The sequence below is a fragment of the Miniopterus schreibersii genome, assembly GCF_964146895.1.
Source record: "Miniopterus schreibersii genome assembly, chromosome: 2".
Classification (NCBI taxonomy): domain Eukaryota; kingdom Metazoa; phylum Chordata; class Mammalia; order Chiroptera; family Miniopteridae; genus Miniopterus; species Miniopterus schreibersii.
This window is the reverse complement of record NC_138102.1, coordinates 96,159,696-96,177,066: the sequence shown is the minus strand read 5'-3', so window position 1 is coordinate 96,177,066 and position 17,371 is coordinate 96,159,696. Positions and strand designations below refer to the sequence as shown.

The following is a 17,371-nucleotide window of genomic DNA, read 5'->3' as shown; positions in this document are numbered from 1 at the left end:
GTCCACCAACCTCCCATCCTTTAAGGAAATATGTAAATTTTAAAATGGTGTTAGTAGCCCGGCCGGGTGTGTCTCAGTGGTTGAGCGTCCAGGCGATCAGGGTTCGATTCCCCGTCAGGGCACATGCCCCAGGAGACAGCAGATCAATGACTCTCTCATCGTTGATGTTTCTATATCTCTCTCTCCCTCTCCTTTCCTCTCTCTGAAATAAATAAAGATATATTTTAAAAATTAAAAAAATAAATAAATAAAATGGTGTTAGTATTTATGAATACAGCTTCCTGTAATTACTAACAAAATCTAAAGTCCTTATCAAAATGACTAGCACTTTCTAAGTGTTAAAAGTAATGTGCTGATGCAAATTCTGATCATCTGCATGGATAATATAATTTTTACTTCTAGATTTCATCTGTTGTCTAGATTTTGTGTAAGGATATTCCACTTAAACTTCATAATTCTATAAGCCATTCCCATGGCTCCTACAAGCTATTGCAGTCTCAAGGCTTAAATTCCAGAGATTAGATAAAGCCTCTGTACCACAGCTAATGAGCCTTAATGCTCTTTAAGCATCAATGCTTTAGACAGGCTTTTCAGAATAAAGTTGTTTTTCCAGAGTAGTAGGTTTTCTTGCCAGGCAAGATTTGATCTCAAAGTTGCACTAAGTTCTAGCAATTCAGGTTTTCATTCTTGCACAACGCCACACTTCAGCAGAGTATTAGGAAACTCTGACCCATGCTCCTGCCTGCTGGGGTTTGGGTAGAAGACAAATCAATCATGGAGATTTACACTCACATTTCTGGGATTTTCACCCTTGGGGATGCAGCATCTACAATTTAATTGTCGTTGAAGAACAGTAGCAGCAACGTGGTTTTGTTCGCTTATTAACTCACAAGCTCTGCCTCCTGCTTTTGAACAACTCCCTAAAGTAATGATAATTTTATTTTCATAAGAAAAAATGTCTCCAAAGAGCCTAGATTAACTTTTCTTTTTATAAATCATAAAAAGGAGTTCTAAGAATTGATAAAAAGGTACAGCCAGCAAGAAGTTTCTGGGCCCTAAGATAAGGAAGCGTAACAAGGCCTGGTGAGTAGATGCCCAACAGGTGACCATGGCCTTTCAGTCCTTCAGCTTTAATGTCATTCTTACGTTAAACATCACATGATAAACATAACAACTGTTTTCAGTTCAAAAATTATACTTCTTCTATCTGACAGAGTCCTGGGTAAATAATGCTGTAAGAAAAATTCTAAGTTTTAAATAAAAACCTTAATATAAAATACTACTTAAACAGTATAATGTCAACTATGTTAGAGAAAGAGAGAAAATAAATAGGAGAAATGGAAAGAAGTACAAACAAAAAAATATTAAAAGACTTTTTGAATAATGGACCTAATCAGTATTTTCCTAAGCCTTATTTTTCTTTAAAATATATTTTTAACATTCCTAAATTGTTAGCAACCTAATATAATTTAATAAACACATGGTATAATATTAAGCAGGCTTTGATTTGGGGGTTTTATTTGCTTGTTTTGTAAAAAAGTGAAATATGCATTAGTTGCAAAATTTGGAAAATTAAATTTGCTGCACGTTGGATAGAGAAATGTGTAAACATGCCCCCAAAAATCAGGCAAGGCAACGGATGGAAATGAAATGTCCTGTTTTTTTTCCTTACCAATTTTTTCTTCTGATTATTTTCACTCTCCTTCTAAACACCTTCCTTGGAGGATTCTAATCAGGATATAGAATAAAACCCAAACTCCTCATTTCTGGAAGAGAACACTTAAATAGCGCTGCTTTATGCCAAGCACTTTATATATATTAACTCATATCATCTAAGTAACTCTTCACGTTGGCACTTAGCATTCCCCACTTGGCTCCACTTAACCTCCAGCCTTTCCCCACCTTTCCAACTGCCATTCTTCTCATATTGACTGGACCACACTCACAGGTACCTCAAGTCCTCTCTGAGACACTGTCCCCCACCTCTGCCCCGGCCTCAACTCCAAAAATCCACTTGTCAAAGGCTAAGGTGGGCTCCAACCCCACCTTCATTAACCCTTACCAATCCTCCTGGTCTGAACTGCTTCCTTCCCCATTATTCTTTGTGGTACTAGGAGTACAAATTATTTCTTTTTTTCTTTTCCAACGATTAAAATATAATTTCCAAAAAATTTTAAACCATTTGTGAAGAACACAGTCTCTTACAGGAATTAAGCCTAGTAGAGCTTACATCGTCTTTCTCTAGTGTCCTCTCCCAGCACTGCCTAACTCAGAGTTGTGCACAATAAATGCTGTTTCATTTAATATATGAAACAAAGACTGGCCTTAAAGAGCAGTTTTTATTACCTACTACACATAGAACAACTTATATTGTCCCATATCATCTGTTTATTGCCAAAATTGTACACAGATGGCTACATTATAAAATAATTTATTTTATAAATTTATTAAGCATTATCTATGTGACAAGTACTATGCTAAGCATAGTACTTTTATATGCATTATAAGTTAGAATATTCCCCAAAAATTATTCCATAAAAGAAATACTAGCTTAATATTCAAGTCATTTTAGAGTTATATTGTTGAGGTTCTCCATTTTTTGAAAAATAATATACTGTTTGGGGAAGAAGCATTAACCTAAACTAATTCAATCATGCTAGTGTAGAAACCATCTGACAGAATCTATTTTTTAAAATGGAACCAGGAGACAAAGAAATTTAACATTGGCATATTAATGATTCCTGGGGCATGAATTTATAATTGCTAGGGCTGCAAAATTTGTAAATAAGCTTTATAAAGATCATATTTATTAAAAAAAGGAACACAGCAAGTTGTTATATTGTGGGACTACAAATCACAAGAGTACCACTGCAGGGAGAAAAAAAACACCTATAGGTCTGAGAATTCGTAGCTGAGTGAAGATAAAACTTCCAGTGCCATCATCATATATGGATTTTTAAAAACTGTGCAGCAAACATCTCAGAGGAAAGCAAAGATGTGCTCTGGAAAACTCTGCTAAGAAAAGAGATTCAAAAGGTCATTCTAACAGGAACAAACACTGGAATCAGATTGTGCTTGTCCGGTTAAGAGTGCAAACAAAAGTGTTTATGTGAAATGTGAAATTAGGAATATTACCAGGATAGGTCACATGTTCATACTTCAGATCACATTATATGCGTAATTATATTTCATTTCCATCATGTAAATATTACGTATCAAATAGACCCCAAAAAGGACTGTTCTAATCTTCTCACTGGAAAAACAGAGCCTTGCCTTACATTAGGGTCTCCTTAGATATGAACACAGACGGTTCTTTATAACCACCCAGTGCGCGGGGTATGACGGCAAAGTCACGCAGCTGTTCAGTACAAAGCTGCCTGACTTAAAAGTCTGTGTTCTCAACCACCGCCTCCATGCGGGAGGTTCGGTTCGCAATGTCTGTGTTTGGGGAGGATTGCTGGACATAAATTGTGTCTCCGTCTCCAGCAGCAGCAGCGTAAGAAGCACACACTTTCTTAAACACTAAGCACGTGTGAAGAGCCTTCTGTGCTGAGGCCATGCTGGAAAGCTTCCATACTCTCTAGAAGCAGGACCTCTTACAACCCCACCACTACCTCAGTGAGGGGTGAAACAGGTGGCATGTGAAAGCGAATTAAAAAAGCCTCCGATCCCTCTGAAGACTCCTCAACTCTACACAACCTTCACCACATAAAACAGATAAACATACTAGAAAAAGTTAAGGAATTAGAAAACAGGTCCCTGCTTACATTCTGACACACATTTGTTAGATGAACTGGAGAAATTTTAGAGCCACAAAGTCAAGAGCCTAGGATTTCCTGTATTTGACTTGAATCTCAGGATAGCAGCTGGCCATAAAACACATGTGCTCAATCTTTTGAGTTTGTTCCCAAATTCTCAGCTATGTTATACACCTAAAACTAATACAAAATAATATCGAATGTAAACTATAATTGAAAAATTTTTTTAATTTTTTTAAAAAAGGAATATAATCTCTCATTCAATAGGAAAATAAAACAAAAGTGTTAGCTGTCCAGAAAATCTATTTTTGCTCAAAATCCTAACACCTCTGAAAGATAACATCATCCCAGTAGTTTAAAGAGAACCCATAAGGGAGATGTTTTGAGGATAATGTTTCCTATCACAAAAATTATAATTCTGCCCTGGCTTGTGTGGCTCAGTGTTGGCCCATGCACCAAAGGGTTGTGAGTTCGATTCCCAGTCAAGGGCACATACCTGGGTTGCAGGTTTGGTCTCCCACCCCAGTCGGGATGCATGCAGGAGAAAACCAATCAATGTGTCTCTCTCACATTGATCTCTCTCCCTCTCTCTCTTCCCTCCCTCCCTTCCACTATCTCTAAAAAAAAAAAATCAATGGAAAAAATATCTTCAGGTGAGGATTAACAACAACAAAAAATCATAATTCTGACCTTCAAGATGTAAGAGGTCCACACTTTCTTTTTAAATCCTCACCCTACAGTATTCTTTTTTATTGATTTTAGAGAGAAAGGAATGGAGAGAAAGAAACAATCGGCTGCCTCCCAGGGATTAAACCAACAACTTAGGTACGTACCCTGACCGGGAATCTAACCCACAACCTTTTGGTGTATGGGATGACACTCCAACCAACTGAGCAACCCGGCCAGGGCAAGAGGTACACACTTTTCACTGCCTTTTTTCTTCCCCTGTTCTTCCAAGAAGGTAGGAAGACGGCTCTTCCAGCCCTTATGGAATTGAGCACAGGTCCTTAACTCACCTGAATGTGCATAGCGCCCTCTACTGCTTCTTGAATATTCGAGCAACCAGTGATGAGTGACAGCTGCTGTTCTGAGCTCAGAGAGCCTTTCAGAGAGCCTGACTGCTCCAGCAACTTCATGTCTTTTCTAAAAAGAAGAGCATAATCACTGTGAGTATTCAAAAACAAATTTTAAAACAAAAAAGACAACATCCCTCATCAGTAGGGAAATACCAATCAAATCCACAAGGATAGGCAACTTCACACCCATTAGTATGGCTACTATCAAAAGAAGAGAAAATAAACCAAGTGTTAGTAAGGATGTAGACAAACTGGAACCCCGTGCACTGTTGGTAAGAATGTAAAACATGTGACAAACAGTCTGGTGGTTACTCAAAAAGTTAAAAATACAACTAGCACATGATCCAGCAATTCCATTTCTGGGTACCTAACGAAAAAAATTGAAAGCAGGGACTCAAACAGATATTTGCACACTCATGTTCATAAAGGCATTGTTTGCAATAGTAAAAAGACAGAAACAAGACCCTGGCTGGGTAGCTCAGGTGGTCAGAGCATTGTCCCAATATTCCAAGGTTGTGGATTCGATCCCTGGTCAGGGCACATACAAGAAGCAACCAATGAATGTATAAATAAGTGGAACAACAAATCGATGTTTCTTTTTCTCTCTCTCTCCCTCTCTCCCCCTCTCTCTCCCTCTCCCCACCCCACCCCTTCCTCTCTTTCTCTAAAAATCAATTTTAAAAAAAGATAGAAACTACCCAAATGTCCACAGGCAGATGAATGGATGAACAAAGTGGGATCCATTCATACAATGGAACATTACTGAACCTTAAAAGGAAGGAAATCCTGTCACATGCTACAACATGGATAAACCTCGAGGAAATTACACTAAATGGAATAAACCAGTCACAAAAAGACAAATACTGTATGATTCCACTTATATGAGGTCCCATAGAGACACAAAGTAGAAGGGTGGTTGCCACGGCTAGGGGAGGGGAATTATTGTTTAATAGGTGGAGTTTCAGTTTTACAAGATGAAAAGTATTATGGAGATGGGTAGTTGTACAATAACGTGGATGTATTTAACATCACTGTACTGTACACTTAAAATTATGATGACAGTAAATTGTGGGTATTTTACAATTAAAATTTTTTTAATTTTTTTTTCAGAAAGGATAAAACAAGGCCGATGGGAGGTAAAACTAGAAAGCAGGAGTTCTTCATCCTTACCCTCAGTCAGTCCTTGGGGAGAAAGGCTGAAAGAAGGTATATTCTAATCAGGACCAACCAGCTTCCTGGTGTATGACCTGTGCTCAGAAGGGCCCTGTGCTGGGTATAACGCTCTGCTGTCACCATCTTAAAATTCTTAATAAATATTGAGCCAAATGCCCACATCTGCGTTTGCACTTGGCAACACAAATTATGTAGTCAGTCCTGCTGAAAATTCATGATGGGCTAAATAAGCAAGGTAGAGCGCATACACAAACACACACACACGCTTGCCTAAGGAGCAACTTTCATGCTTTCCAAAAAATTGTGGAGATTTTTCTGCCAATGAGTCAAATAATTTTTACATGATTTCATGTCATGATTTTTATCTTGAAGTTGTCAAAGTCCTTCAGCCCAAGAATACATCACTTCATCTCCTGAATTACATGCAAAATAGTGTCTTCAAATCTGACCAGTTCAGCTCTCTGTGCTCATATCTGGTCTCTCACGTGTGCTGTCATTTTTCAGTTGTGGCTTCTGAGCCAGTTCATCAAGAAGCTTCTATTAGTTGTACAGAGTATTGTACAGTGTCTTAGTAAGATTCAAAATTTAAGATTTATCAGTTTGATACCTAAAATCAAGAAAGAAATGATTAAGTGCCAGTAAAGAGATATTATTTTATACACCATCGAGGAATTGCAGAAAAAAGGGTCACAAGAAAAGGTTACCCTACTAAGATAAAAAGGGGAAGTAAGGGTTTCCAAGTCCTAGGGTTTCTGGTAACGTCCAGCAAACCTCCCCGAACACAGATGCATTTTTTATTCAAATTACCACAGTGAGGAGAGCTCCATATGATTCAAAGATCATTTCTTTTCCATTTCACAACATATTTTTGATCCATCTTTCAAAAATTTTTACAATTACACAATCTTATACATATTCTAAAAACCATTTAAGCCTTGGCCAGTGTGGCTCAGTTGATTGGAGCATCGTCCCATACACCAGAAGGTGGTGGGTTTGATTCCCAGTCAGGGCACATGCCTGGGTTTTGGATTCAATCCCCAGTCGGAGTGTGTGAGGAGGCAACCCATCCATGTTTCTCTCTCACATCAATGTTTCTCTCTCTCTCTGCGCCCCTCTACTCTCTAAAAACTCCATTTACAAAAACAAAACAAAAACAAACAACAGCCCTAGCCAGTTTTTCTCAGTGGTTAGAGTGTTGATGTGTGGACTGAAGAGTCCTGGGTTCTATTCCAGCCAAGGGCACATACCTCGGTTGCAGGCTCGATTCCCAGTCCCAGGGCCACGTGCAGGAGGCAACCAATCTATGTGTCTCTCTCACGTTGATGTCTGTCTCTCTCTCTGTCTGTCTCTCTCCGCCCCCCTTCCACTCTCTCTGAGAAGCAATGGAAAAAAATATTCCCAATAAGGATTAAAAAAATAATAATAATGAAAACACATTTAATTGTACTCTTTAAACAAGTTGATTGCATGGTATATAAATGATATTTCAATAAAGCTGTTGTTTTTGTTTCCCATTGCTCCTGTAACAAATTACCACAAACTCAGTGGCTTAAATAACGCACACTTACCATCTTATAGTTTGGAGGTTAGAAATCTCAGGTAGACTAATATCAAAGTGTTGGTGGAGCTGTGTTCCTCCAGGAGGCTCTGAAAGTGAATCTGTTCCTTGCCTTTTCTACATCCTAGAAGCCACCTGCTTTCCTTGGCTTTATGGCCCTCTTCCACCTTTACTCCAACTTCTGCATTTATCATCAGACCTCCTTCTTTGAGTCTCCTGCCTCTCTCTTTCCCCCATAAGGACCCTGTGATCACATTGGGCCACCCAGATAATCTCCCCATTTTGATATGCTTAACTTTATTATATCTGCAAAGTCTCTTTTCATGTAAGGTGACATATTCACGGGTTTCAGGATTAGACCCTGTACATCTTTGGGGAGCCATTATTCTGCCTACCATTTCTGTTTTTGAAAAGTGTAAAAGACATATAATATGGAATGTATATAAATTTCCCGTAAAATTACTGTCCAAAATTATGCTTACAAAACAGAGAGAACCTGATTATGATTGACTCTGTGCTTGGCAGATATTATTCCCCCATGTTCTGAATTTCACTGGCTATTAAGAAGTCTGTTATCAATTTGTCATTCCTTTATAGACAGTCTGTCTTCTCTTTCTGGCTACTTTTCAGACTTTTTTTGTGTTCCCTGGCATTTTATAGTCTCACTATGATTCATCTAGGAAGAGACACCCTTTGTATTTAGGCTGTTCAGGACACTTGGTTCTTCTAAAATGAGGATCCATGTCTGTAGTTAATATGAAATCTAAATCATTATGTCTTCATAATTTTCTCCTTTCCCTAGTCTCTCTAAATCTTTCAGACCTCTAATGAACTACTTCACATTTTCCATTGCTTCATCTCCTGAATTACATGCTAAATAGTATCTTCAGATCTGACTTCAGGTCAGTTCACTGTGCTTATTATAATACCTGGTCTCTCATGTGTTTTGCAATTTTTGGTTGTGAGCTGAACTCTATCTGTGGGAATTCTTTTAGTCTTGGATTAATGGTACATTATTCTGGAGACAATATGTATTTTGCTTCTAACAGGCACTGGAGACACTAATAACCAAGGGACTAACCTTAATTTCTTGGCGTGGAGTTTTTAATATCACACAGGTAACATGAATTTGGGTTTCAAAACTCTAAGAGGGCTGATTTATGTATAAACTCTCAGAGAAACTCTTTCTCCTCTCCACCAGAGTCAAGATCAAGATAGATGAGCTTCCACACATGGATGAGTTATATTCTTCTTAGTTCTCCATTTCACTAACAATGTAGCCCTTTGAATACTAGCGTCATTTGAGATCTCCAATTTGATCCCCCATCATCTACAGACTAAGGTTTGCTGTTAGAACCAAAGGTCCAGATTAGTAAAATAGGAAAATACTTAGAGCAGCTGTAGTTTTCACACATCCCTTGGTTTTGTGCTCTCAGACTGGTCTCTGAGAATTTATATTACTTTCTTGTCAGTTCAGCTATGCATTATAAAGAAACTATGAACTATGTACATCTCCATATTTTTAAGTGTTTCAAGTTGAAAGAATTTTCATGATATTTGCTTTGCCATATTGTCAGAAACTAAACTCTAGATTGTTTCTTTAAAGTCTAATATTCCTAGATACTTGGTATAGTTTATATTTCATGAGAAAAGGGAAATACTCACTGTCTTCATTTTTGTAATTCAATGTGAATATGAGCTATACTATACAAATAAATTTATATAATTATTAAGTGATTTCATTATGGTTCTTGTTCACATGTACAGGAACAAAAATATTACTGATGTTAGGATTGTTAATGCTAATGTCTGCTCTTTTGTTTCCTAGTTTTGCCCATTCAGAAAAAAGATATATAAATAATTCCGGAATCTAATAAACTTAGCCTTAAAAACAACTACAGATATTTCAGTGAAATGCATCAAAACACAAATAATGCTTCCTTTTTTTAGTCTAGCTTGTTCACTTTGGTAACACAGAAATCAAGGCCCAAGTTGGTTACAAACTCGCCCTTGGAGCAGGATGGGATGGAAACCATCTTCGAACTCTTTCTCTTAAATATATTAATAAGAACCTCTTCCTCTTCCTGACTCTTCCTGCGAAATTATGATTGCTCTCTCATTTAAAAAAGAAAACTCCATCTGGTGGAATTTATTTATAGGACTAACTGGCACAATTTATTGCCTTAAAATCTGAAGATTCAAGGTACTCAATATACTGAAGAGACTACAAAGAGAGGAACTTGCATCCACTTCCTCATGAATGCTGCTAACACGTGAGTCCCAACCTGCTGAGCCTGAACTTAGACCACAGGGCTCATGTGTTCCCTTGAGGGAGACCCAGTGTACCCAGCAAACCTGCCATCTCCTTTCACAATTTCATTACTAACAGGCTGGGTCCCATGTGAGCCAATACTGTGACTTCCCAGAATGGGCCAAGATGGGAAGCTGACCCAAAGGCAGCTGTGTACAAGCAGACCTGCAGCCTGGCTCCAGAGGGCAGCCCAGTGGGAGCCTGTGTTAATGGCACATGGCCAACCAATCAGCTCATCCCTCTTGGACAGTTTGAAATAAAAACCTAGAAAGTAGACTGGTCAAGGGCAGTTTGAGCAACATGGACAGCCAGTGGCAGAGTCACAATGGTAGACCTTAGAAAAGCAGGTCCTGAGACAAGGACCTGCTATGAAACACCCCGCCCCCCCAAACTACTGCGAGTTAGCAGAGCTTCTGTCTGACTATCAGAGGCTCAGGTATCCCTGAACAATGTCCCATTTCTGTGGCAGCTATGGCTTCCTGTATTCCTTACTCCCTCACAGTCTCACAAATGATCCTCATCGACAGATGTAATCTGAGTACTTTCATCCTTGACAACCTGAAAGAGCCTAGCACCTACTTTGCTTGGAGATTCAATGGGCCTATGGGCTGAAGGAAATGACAACACATCTAAACTGCTCAGTTTTGAACTATATGATTTATGCAGATTAGACCTGCAGCAACAGCTAAGCCTAGGAATCAATGGCATTGGTAAAAGTTAACTACATTGCCAATAAATATAAGCAGAATACAAGTGTTCATATCTCTGTAGAACTGTTTGTGGCCACTACACACACACAAAAAATCACTTTAATTCAATTGATAAGTATTTGCTATCACAGAGAAACAAGAAAGAAATTTATCAGAGTACCCTGTTCCTTTTCTAGAACTATTTTCTTTTCAAAACTTATTTTGAGAAATTTAAAAAAAAATGGAGAAAGAATAATAAACATCTCCATATTTCTACCATCAAGAATTAACAACAACCAATCCTGACATATTTGCTTCTGGTCATTTGTTAAATTTAAAATAAATTTTAAAAAACCACACATTAAAGTTCTTCTAGCCTCCAACCTCACAAAACTTTTTCTGCTGAACTCAGATAGGGTTTTTAATGCCAAAGCCCAATAACATAATGATTAACAATTTTGCCCTGAATAGCTCATGTGCTCAAAGGCAACTTCTTTAAGCTTCAACAGGCCAAAGCAAACTTTTAGACTTTCTTCCAAATGTCTTGAGTCAGATGAGATCAAATCAATGGCAGTACAAGGGAGGCTCTTGTTCCTTTGATGACCTACTGTTTTTAGACCTTCCCTGGGACATCCTAGGCAGCAGGGAAGAAGGCGGCCATGTAGGGACAAAAAGCCAGCAATGCAACAGCCACACCCAATAGCCTCACACAAATTAGACTCAAATGAAGAATCTACCTAAGTGATTTGGCCTCAAGGCCCTTTTCCCCCTGGGCTGGACACAGGCAGAGGGGACAGATGCATATTAACGCACTGGACAGCTGCACACTGGGTCCTGAGGGGAACCCAGATTAAAGGCTAGGAGGAGCTTTCAGACACACTCAAACAAACCCCTTGCATTCCCTTCAAGATCCACAAAGCCATATGCCACAATCAAGCCCAGCCACCTGGCAATGTTAGACTAGTTAGACTAGTTGCAATATTTTTCATGGAGTATTTGGAAAAAACTTCTGCCTCAAGTTTTGCAGAAGACATACATAAAACCCTAGAAAAACTATATGACTCCCAACTGGCTTTCAGCAGCCTCACATATGCCACAATATTCAGCCCTACACTGTAAATAGTAAAGAACCTTCTAATTCAAAGCGCATTAGTAAGTGGTTGTCGCATACCGGTGCTACCTCTAGAGGTCAGCCTAGCACTAGGACTCAAAATAGTACTTGCATCCTTCAGCATATTTACATTTTTACTCAAAATTAGAGAAAAGGAAATGTTAATGATTAGTGTCGGGTAGGATATAGGTGATTTATTTATATTTATATTTTTGAAGTTTTATTGAAAAGGAACATTCATTAAGTTAAAAAGATAAAGACAATGGAGAAAGTGGAACCCTTGTGCACTATTGGTGGGATGGTAAAATGATGTAGCTGCTGTAGAAAATGGTACTGTACTTCCTCAAAAAATCAGAACTGGAATTACAATATCACCCAGCAATCCCACTTTGGGGGATATATCAAAAAGAAGTGAAAGCAGGGCCTTGAAGAGATATTTTTACATCCATATTCATAGGAGCATTGTTCACAACAGCCAAGCAAACTAAATATCCACCAATGGGTGAATGGGTAAATAAACTGTGGTATAAACATACAATGGAATATTATCCAGCCTTAAAAAGGAAATCCTGACTCATGCTACAACATGAATGAACCTTGAAGACATTATGCTGAGAGAAATAAGCTAGTCACAAAAAGATAAATACTGTGTGATGCTGCTGCATAGGGGTCTTAAAGGAGTCAAATTCATAGAGACAGAAATTATAATGGAAGTTGTCGGGGTAGGGGTAGGAAGAATGGGGAGTTGTTTAATGGGTATGGTGCTTTAGCTTTGAAAGAGGAAAAGTTCTGGAGATGGATGGTGGTGATGGTTGTACAACAATGTGAATATACTTAATATCATTGAACTATACACTTAAAAATGGTAAGGAAGGTAAACTTCATGTCATGTATTTTCTTTACCACAATTAAAAATTAAAAAGATAAAGACAATGTTTTCTTTATTAAAGGAATGGTTGCTTTAACTGGCATTAAATTTTGTTTAAACTTGAATCTTCTAGAAGGTAAAAGAGGGTAGAAGTCAAGCAAGGACAAAACTCCACATGAACTACAATTCAGAAATAAATTGATTTAGGGACGATTTTGTAAAAAAAAAAATCTTTTTGACTAGAGTTGTTCCAATTGATTTATGTAACAATCTAGGCCTTGGACTGCCAATTACACATGGCGAATAAAAGACAGTATTTATCTCTTCTCCTGCCAGAAACCTCAATAAAATCAGACTTGAGGGAATCATCCTAACTAGACTTATTGTGACGATCATTTCACAGAATATACAAATATCAAATCATTCTATTGTACACTTGAAAATAATATGCTATGTCAATTATACCTCAACAAATTTTTTTAAATAAAAATATAGGTCCACAGGTAAAAGATACCAAGATACACAATAAATAAAGATCAAATTTTTGAGAAGATGGGAAATAATGCAAAAGCAGTAAGGTAAATGACCAGCGGAGTGAACAAAGCTGATATTTATGTACGGGGAAAGGAAAAGGCCTGTGAGAAGGAAGTCAAAGTGTCTCCCAAAGGAACTGGCAAAGGTCAGGGTTTGCAGATACCGTATGTGACACAGCACAATTGAGGAGCCTGGAGCCCATGAGTCCCTCCCCTCACTGCTCATGCAGAAACTCAACTAAAACACACCAGATACATAAGAGGGCAGGCATGACACCCTATATAAACAGGGAGTTGAGCCCAACCAGCGTGACTCAGTGGTTGAGCATCGCCCTACGATCCAAGAGATCCCAGGATTCAATTCCCAGTCAGGGCACATGCCAGGGTTGCAGACTCAATCCCCAGCAGGGGGCATGCAGGAGGCAGCCAATCAATGGTTCTCTCTCATCATTGATGTTTTTATCTCTCTCTCCCCATCTCCCTTCCTCTCTCTGAAATCAATAAAAATATATTTTTTAAAAAAAGAAAGAGGGAGTTGAGATCAAGTATACTCACTGAATGGTGAGAACCACCCCCCCCCCCCAAACATACACACCCCCTCCAGGCACTTTCCTTAGATGAGCAACAAGAATGCTGGGTGGAGAGTAGCAGATCCTCTTCTGGAGATAGTGTATGTAAAGGAGAAGAGACATAGAGGTACTGATGCCTGGAAATCTCTGTGAGAAAGCTGGAACCCTGCCAACTACTCTGAAAAGATACCCGGGGCTCTTAGCCTGATCCATGCACACAAATCCCATAGAGTTTGTCAGTGCCTCTTTCTTAACAATATACCATTACCCCTCACCATAGAGCCTCTAACGTTAAAGGTAGAGGCCAAAACAAAAACAAAATTCAGTATGGAACTATGAGGAAACCACTGCAATGCAAGGAATGAAAGAGTAAAACAAAAACTATAATATCCTCAGAAAGATAAAGAAAATATTACATCCAGGACTCAGTAATAAGATAGAGTAAGAAAGAAATAGAGAGAGAAAGAAACTGCAAGTTAAATACATGGTAGTTCAAATGGAAATTTTAATGAAAGGGCTGGAGGGTCAATCTGTGGAAATATCTGAGGAAGAACACAAAGACTGAGATGGCCAACAGAAAAGAAAACAGAAAGTTAACACTTTTCTATGAGGTCCAACATCTGACTAGTGAGAGTTCTAGAAAAAACTCTGCTTGGGGAGAAAAATAAATAACTGAGATGAAGCCATCGAAGCCATCATTGGAACTGTCCTAATAACAGCCAAGTGACAGCATGATCTGTGAACATACAGATACGTCAGGTTGAACAACCCAGCTGAACCCTTGGCCTAAAAGAGAACAGGGGGGAAAAGGGGGTGGGATAGGGAAGTAGAGAGTAAACTGATCAAAGAAATAATACAAAAATATATCCCAAACAGAAGGATATGTTTCCAGACCATATATGAAGTCTATCTATAGGGAGACATGGGAAAGGAGACTGCGAGTCTCGGTTATAAACTTGGTAGTGAAGTGACATCAGAGGAATGGCAGTGTGAGAGATTCCCTTGGCCTCTCCCCCTGAAATTTCACCAAGTTAAACAACTATAATTCAACAAAGAATTCCCTACTCAATACATAGGCATGTTGTGAGAGACCCACGCATTGAAACATCTAAAGGTGGGCAACCAGGAATAAATGGGGAGATGAGACGGAAGGAAAGTGCACACACAGCCTTCCAGCTGGGAGCTCATGGCTAGGCCTGGAAAGGGGAGGAAGCTGGCAGTAGCAGGTGGCTCCCTTTGGCAGGGAAGAACAGAGAGCTGGGAGGAGGGAGTCCAGCCGGGCGAGCAGAGCAAACAGTGCCTGATCAGCAAATGCCTGACAGAGCATGGGGTTTTGCCACACAGCTCTCCACTACACAGCGGTGGTTTTTCAGACAAAGAAACAGAGCGACAGAGCCCTGCTGCCCCTTGGACTCCCAAAACTCATCTCCTGTTGCCCTTGGTGTTGGGTTGAGAAGCACATTATCAGTAAACCAAGAACTATTGAACCTCTGTTTCCCTCTGTGGCTAATCCCCAAGTGGGGTGCTTAGGGCAGGAACACACAGAGGTCCAGAATCACCATGAGGGTGAGAGCAAAACAAACTCCACCGCCAAGCAGTGCAGCTGTACTGACTTATGGAAGCCCAGGAGGTCAAGTCTGGGAGACCAAAGCGGGAAGAAAATCTTGTGATTCAGCGCATCTACTGGAAAATCGTAGAAAGACCTCTTCAGAGAAACCTGCTACAGAAGGCCATTAATATAGACATATATACATGCCTAGACAAAAGAGAGTAGCAAATATCATAAATAACCACAGTAATGAGGATGATCAGAAAGAAAATGAAAAATCCCCAGATAGCAAGCTGGAACACATGGAAATATGTGATATAAATGACAGAGATTTCAAGATTGCAGTTCTAAAAATACTCAACCAGATGTGAGAAAATACAGACAGGCAATTCAATGCACTCAGAAAACAAATCAATGAACAAAACGAGTACTTTTACCAAAGATATTGAAACTTTTAAAAAGAACCAATCAGAAATTCTGGAAATGAAACATGCAATTAAGGAGATTAGGAGTGAGCTACTGAGCATAGAAAACAGAGCCAACCAGATGGAGGAAAGAATTAGAGATATCGAAGATAAGAATCTAGAAATGACACAGAGGGAAGAAGAGACAGACCTGAGCATAAAGAAAAACGAAAGACCTCTACAAGAACTATCTAACTCCATCAAAAAACGCAGTATTAGAATAATAGGCATTCCAAAAGAAGCAGACAGGAAAAAGGGAATGGAGAGTCTATTGAAACAAATAGTGGATGAGAACTTCCCAAACCTATGGAGAGAACTAGATCCTCAAATCCAAGAAGCAAAAAGAACACCTAGTTACCTCAATCCAAAGAGGCCCTCTCCAAGGCACAATATATTTGAACTGTCCAAAATTAATGACAAAGAAAAAATTCTAAAAGCAGCCAGGGAAAGAAGAAAGTGACCTACAAAGGAAAACCCATCAGAATTTCATCCAATTTCTCAACAAAAACTCTACAAGCAAGGAGAGTGGAAACAGATATTCAAATATCTGAAAGAGAGAAATTACCAGCCATGTATAATATTCAGCAAAATTATCCTTTAAATATGAAGGAGAAATAAAGATGTTCCCAGACATACAGAAGATGAGGGATTTTATCACCAGAAAACGACCACTGCAGGAAATACTCAAGGGAGTTATTCCACCAGGAACAAAGAACATAAGGTCACAATACTACGAGTAGGATCACCAAAAAACTTACAGCATAAACAGGGATAATTTGTGACAACAAAAACATAAAAGGAGAGGGGATAAAGGTCTGAACCAGCAAAAGAGGATGAATATCAGATGCACTCAAAAGAAAAAAAACTACTGTATATATGCAACTTTATTTTTTATAAACCTAACGGTAATCACACACAGAAATCCCCAAACAAGGACACATAGCTTTAAAAAAGAAAAAACAGAAGAAAGAAGTATGAAACACCACCAAACAAAAACAACAGACAGAAACACAAAGGAAAAGTACCAGTGGAGGCAGAGCTACCAGAAAACAAAGGATAAAATGGCTATACGAAGTCCTCATACATCAATAATTACCCTAAATGTAAATGGTCTAAATTCACGAATAAAGAGACACAAAATAGCAGAGTGGATCAAAAGCCAAAACTCAACTATATGCTGCCTACAAGGCACACATCTAAGCTGCAAAGACAAAGGTAGGTTCAAAGGAAAAGGGTGGAAAACGATTCTACAAGCAAGTAAAATCTATAAGAAAGGTTTAGCCATAGTTATATCTAACAAAATAAGATTTTAATATAACAATGATAACAAGAGACAAAGATGGACACTTTATAATGATAAAGGGGAGACTATATCAAAAAAAACAAAACACTTCTTAATATATATGCACCCAACAAGGGGGCATGGAAATATTTAAAGCAACTACTCACAAAACTAAAGAGAGAAACAGATCAAAACACAATCATAGTTGAGGACCTTAATACTGCATTGACAGCTCTAGATAGATCAACCAAAGAGAAAATCAATAAAGAAATACTGGCCAAAAAGATGGCGGTGGACTAAGTGGAAGCTACAATGACACTCTACCTGGACCACTCTGGCATTACAATTAAAACATAGAAAAACCATCCAGAATAATCAATTGCAACTGAAGACTAGCTGGACAGTGCCCTTATAACCAAGGAGGAAAAAT

The 17,371-nt window shown here is 38.7% G+C and overlaps 1 protein-coding gene across 1 annotated transcript in view; it reads right to left on the bottom strand.

The window, feature by feature from the left end:
* Window positions 1–17,371, bottom strand: part of CRYL1 (crystallin lambda 1) — a 171,657-nt gene that overhangs the window by 127,853 nt on the left and 26,433 nt on the right. The window contains exon 3 of the mRNA XM_081129903.1: window positions 4,775–4,901. Coding sequence (XP_080986029.1) covers window positions 4,775–4,901 — 127 coding nt within the window. The remainder of the gene's footprint in view (window positions 1–4,774; window positions 4,902–17,371) is intronic.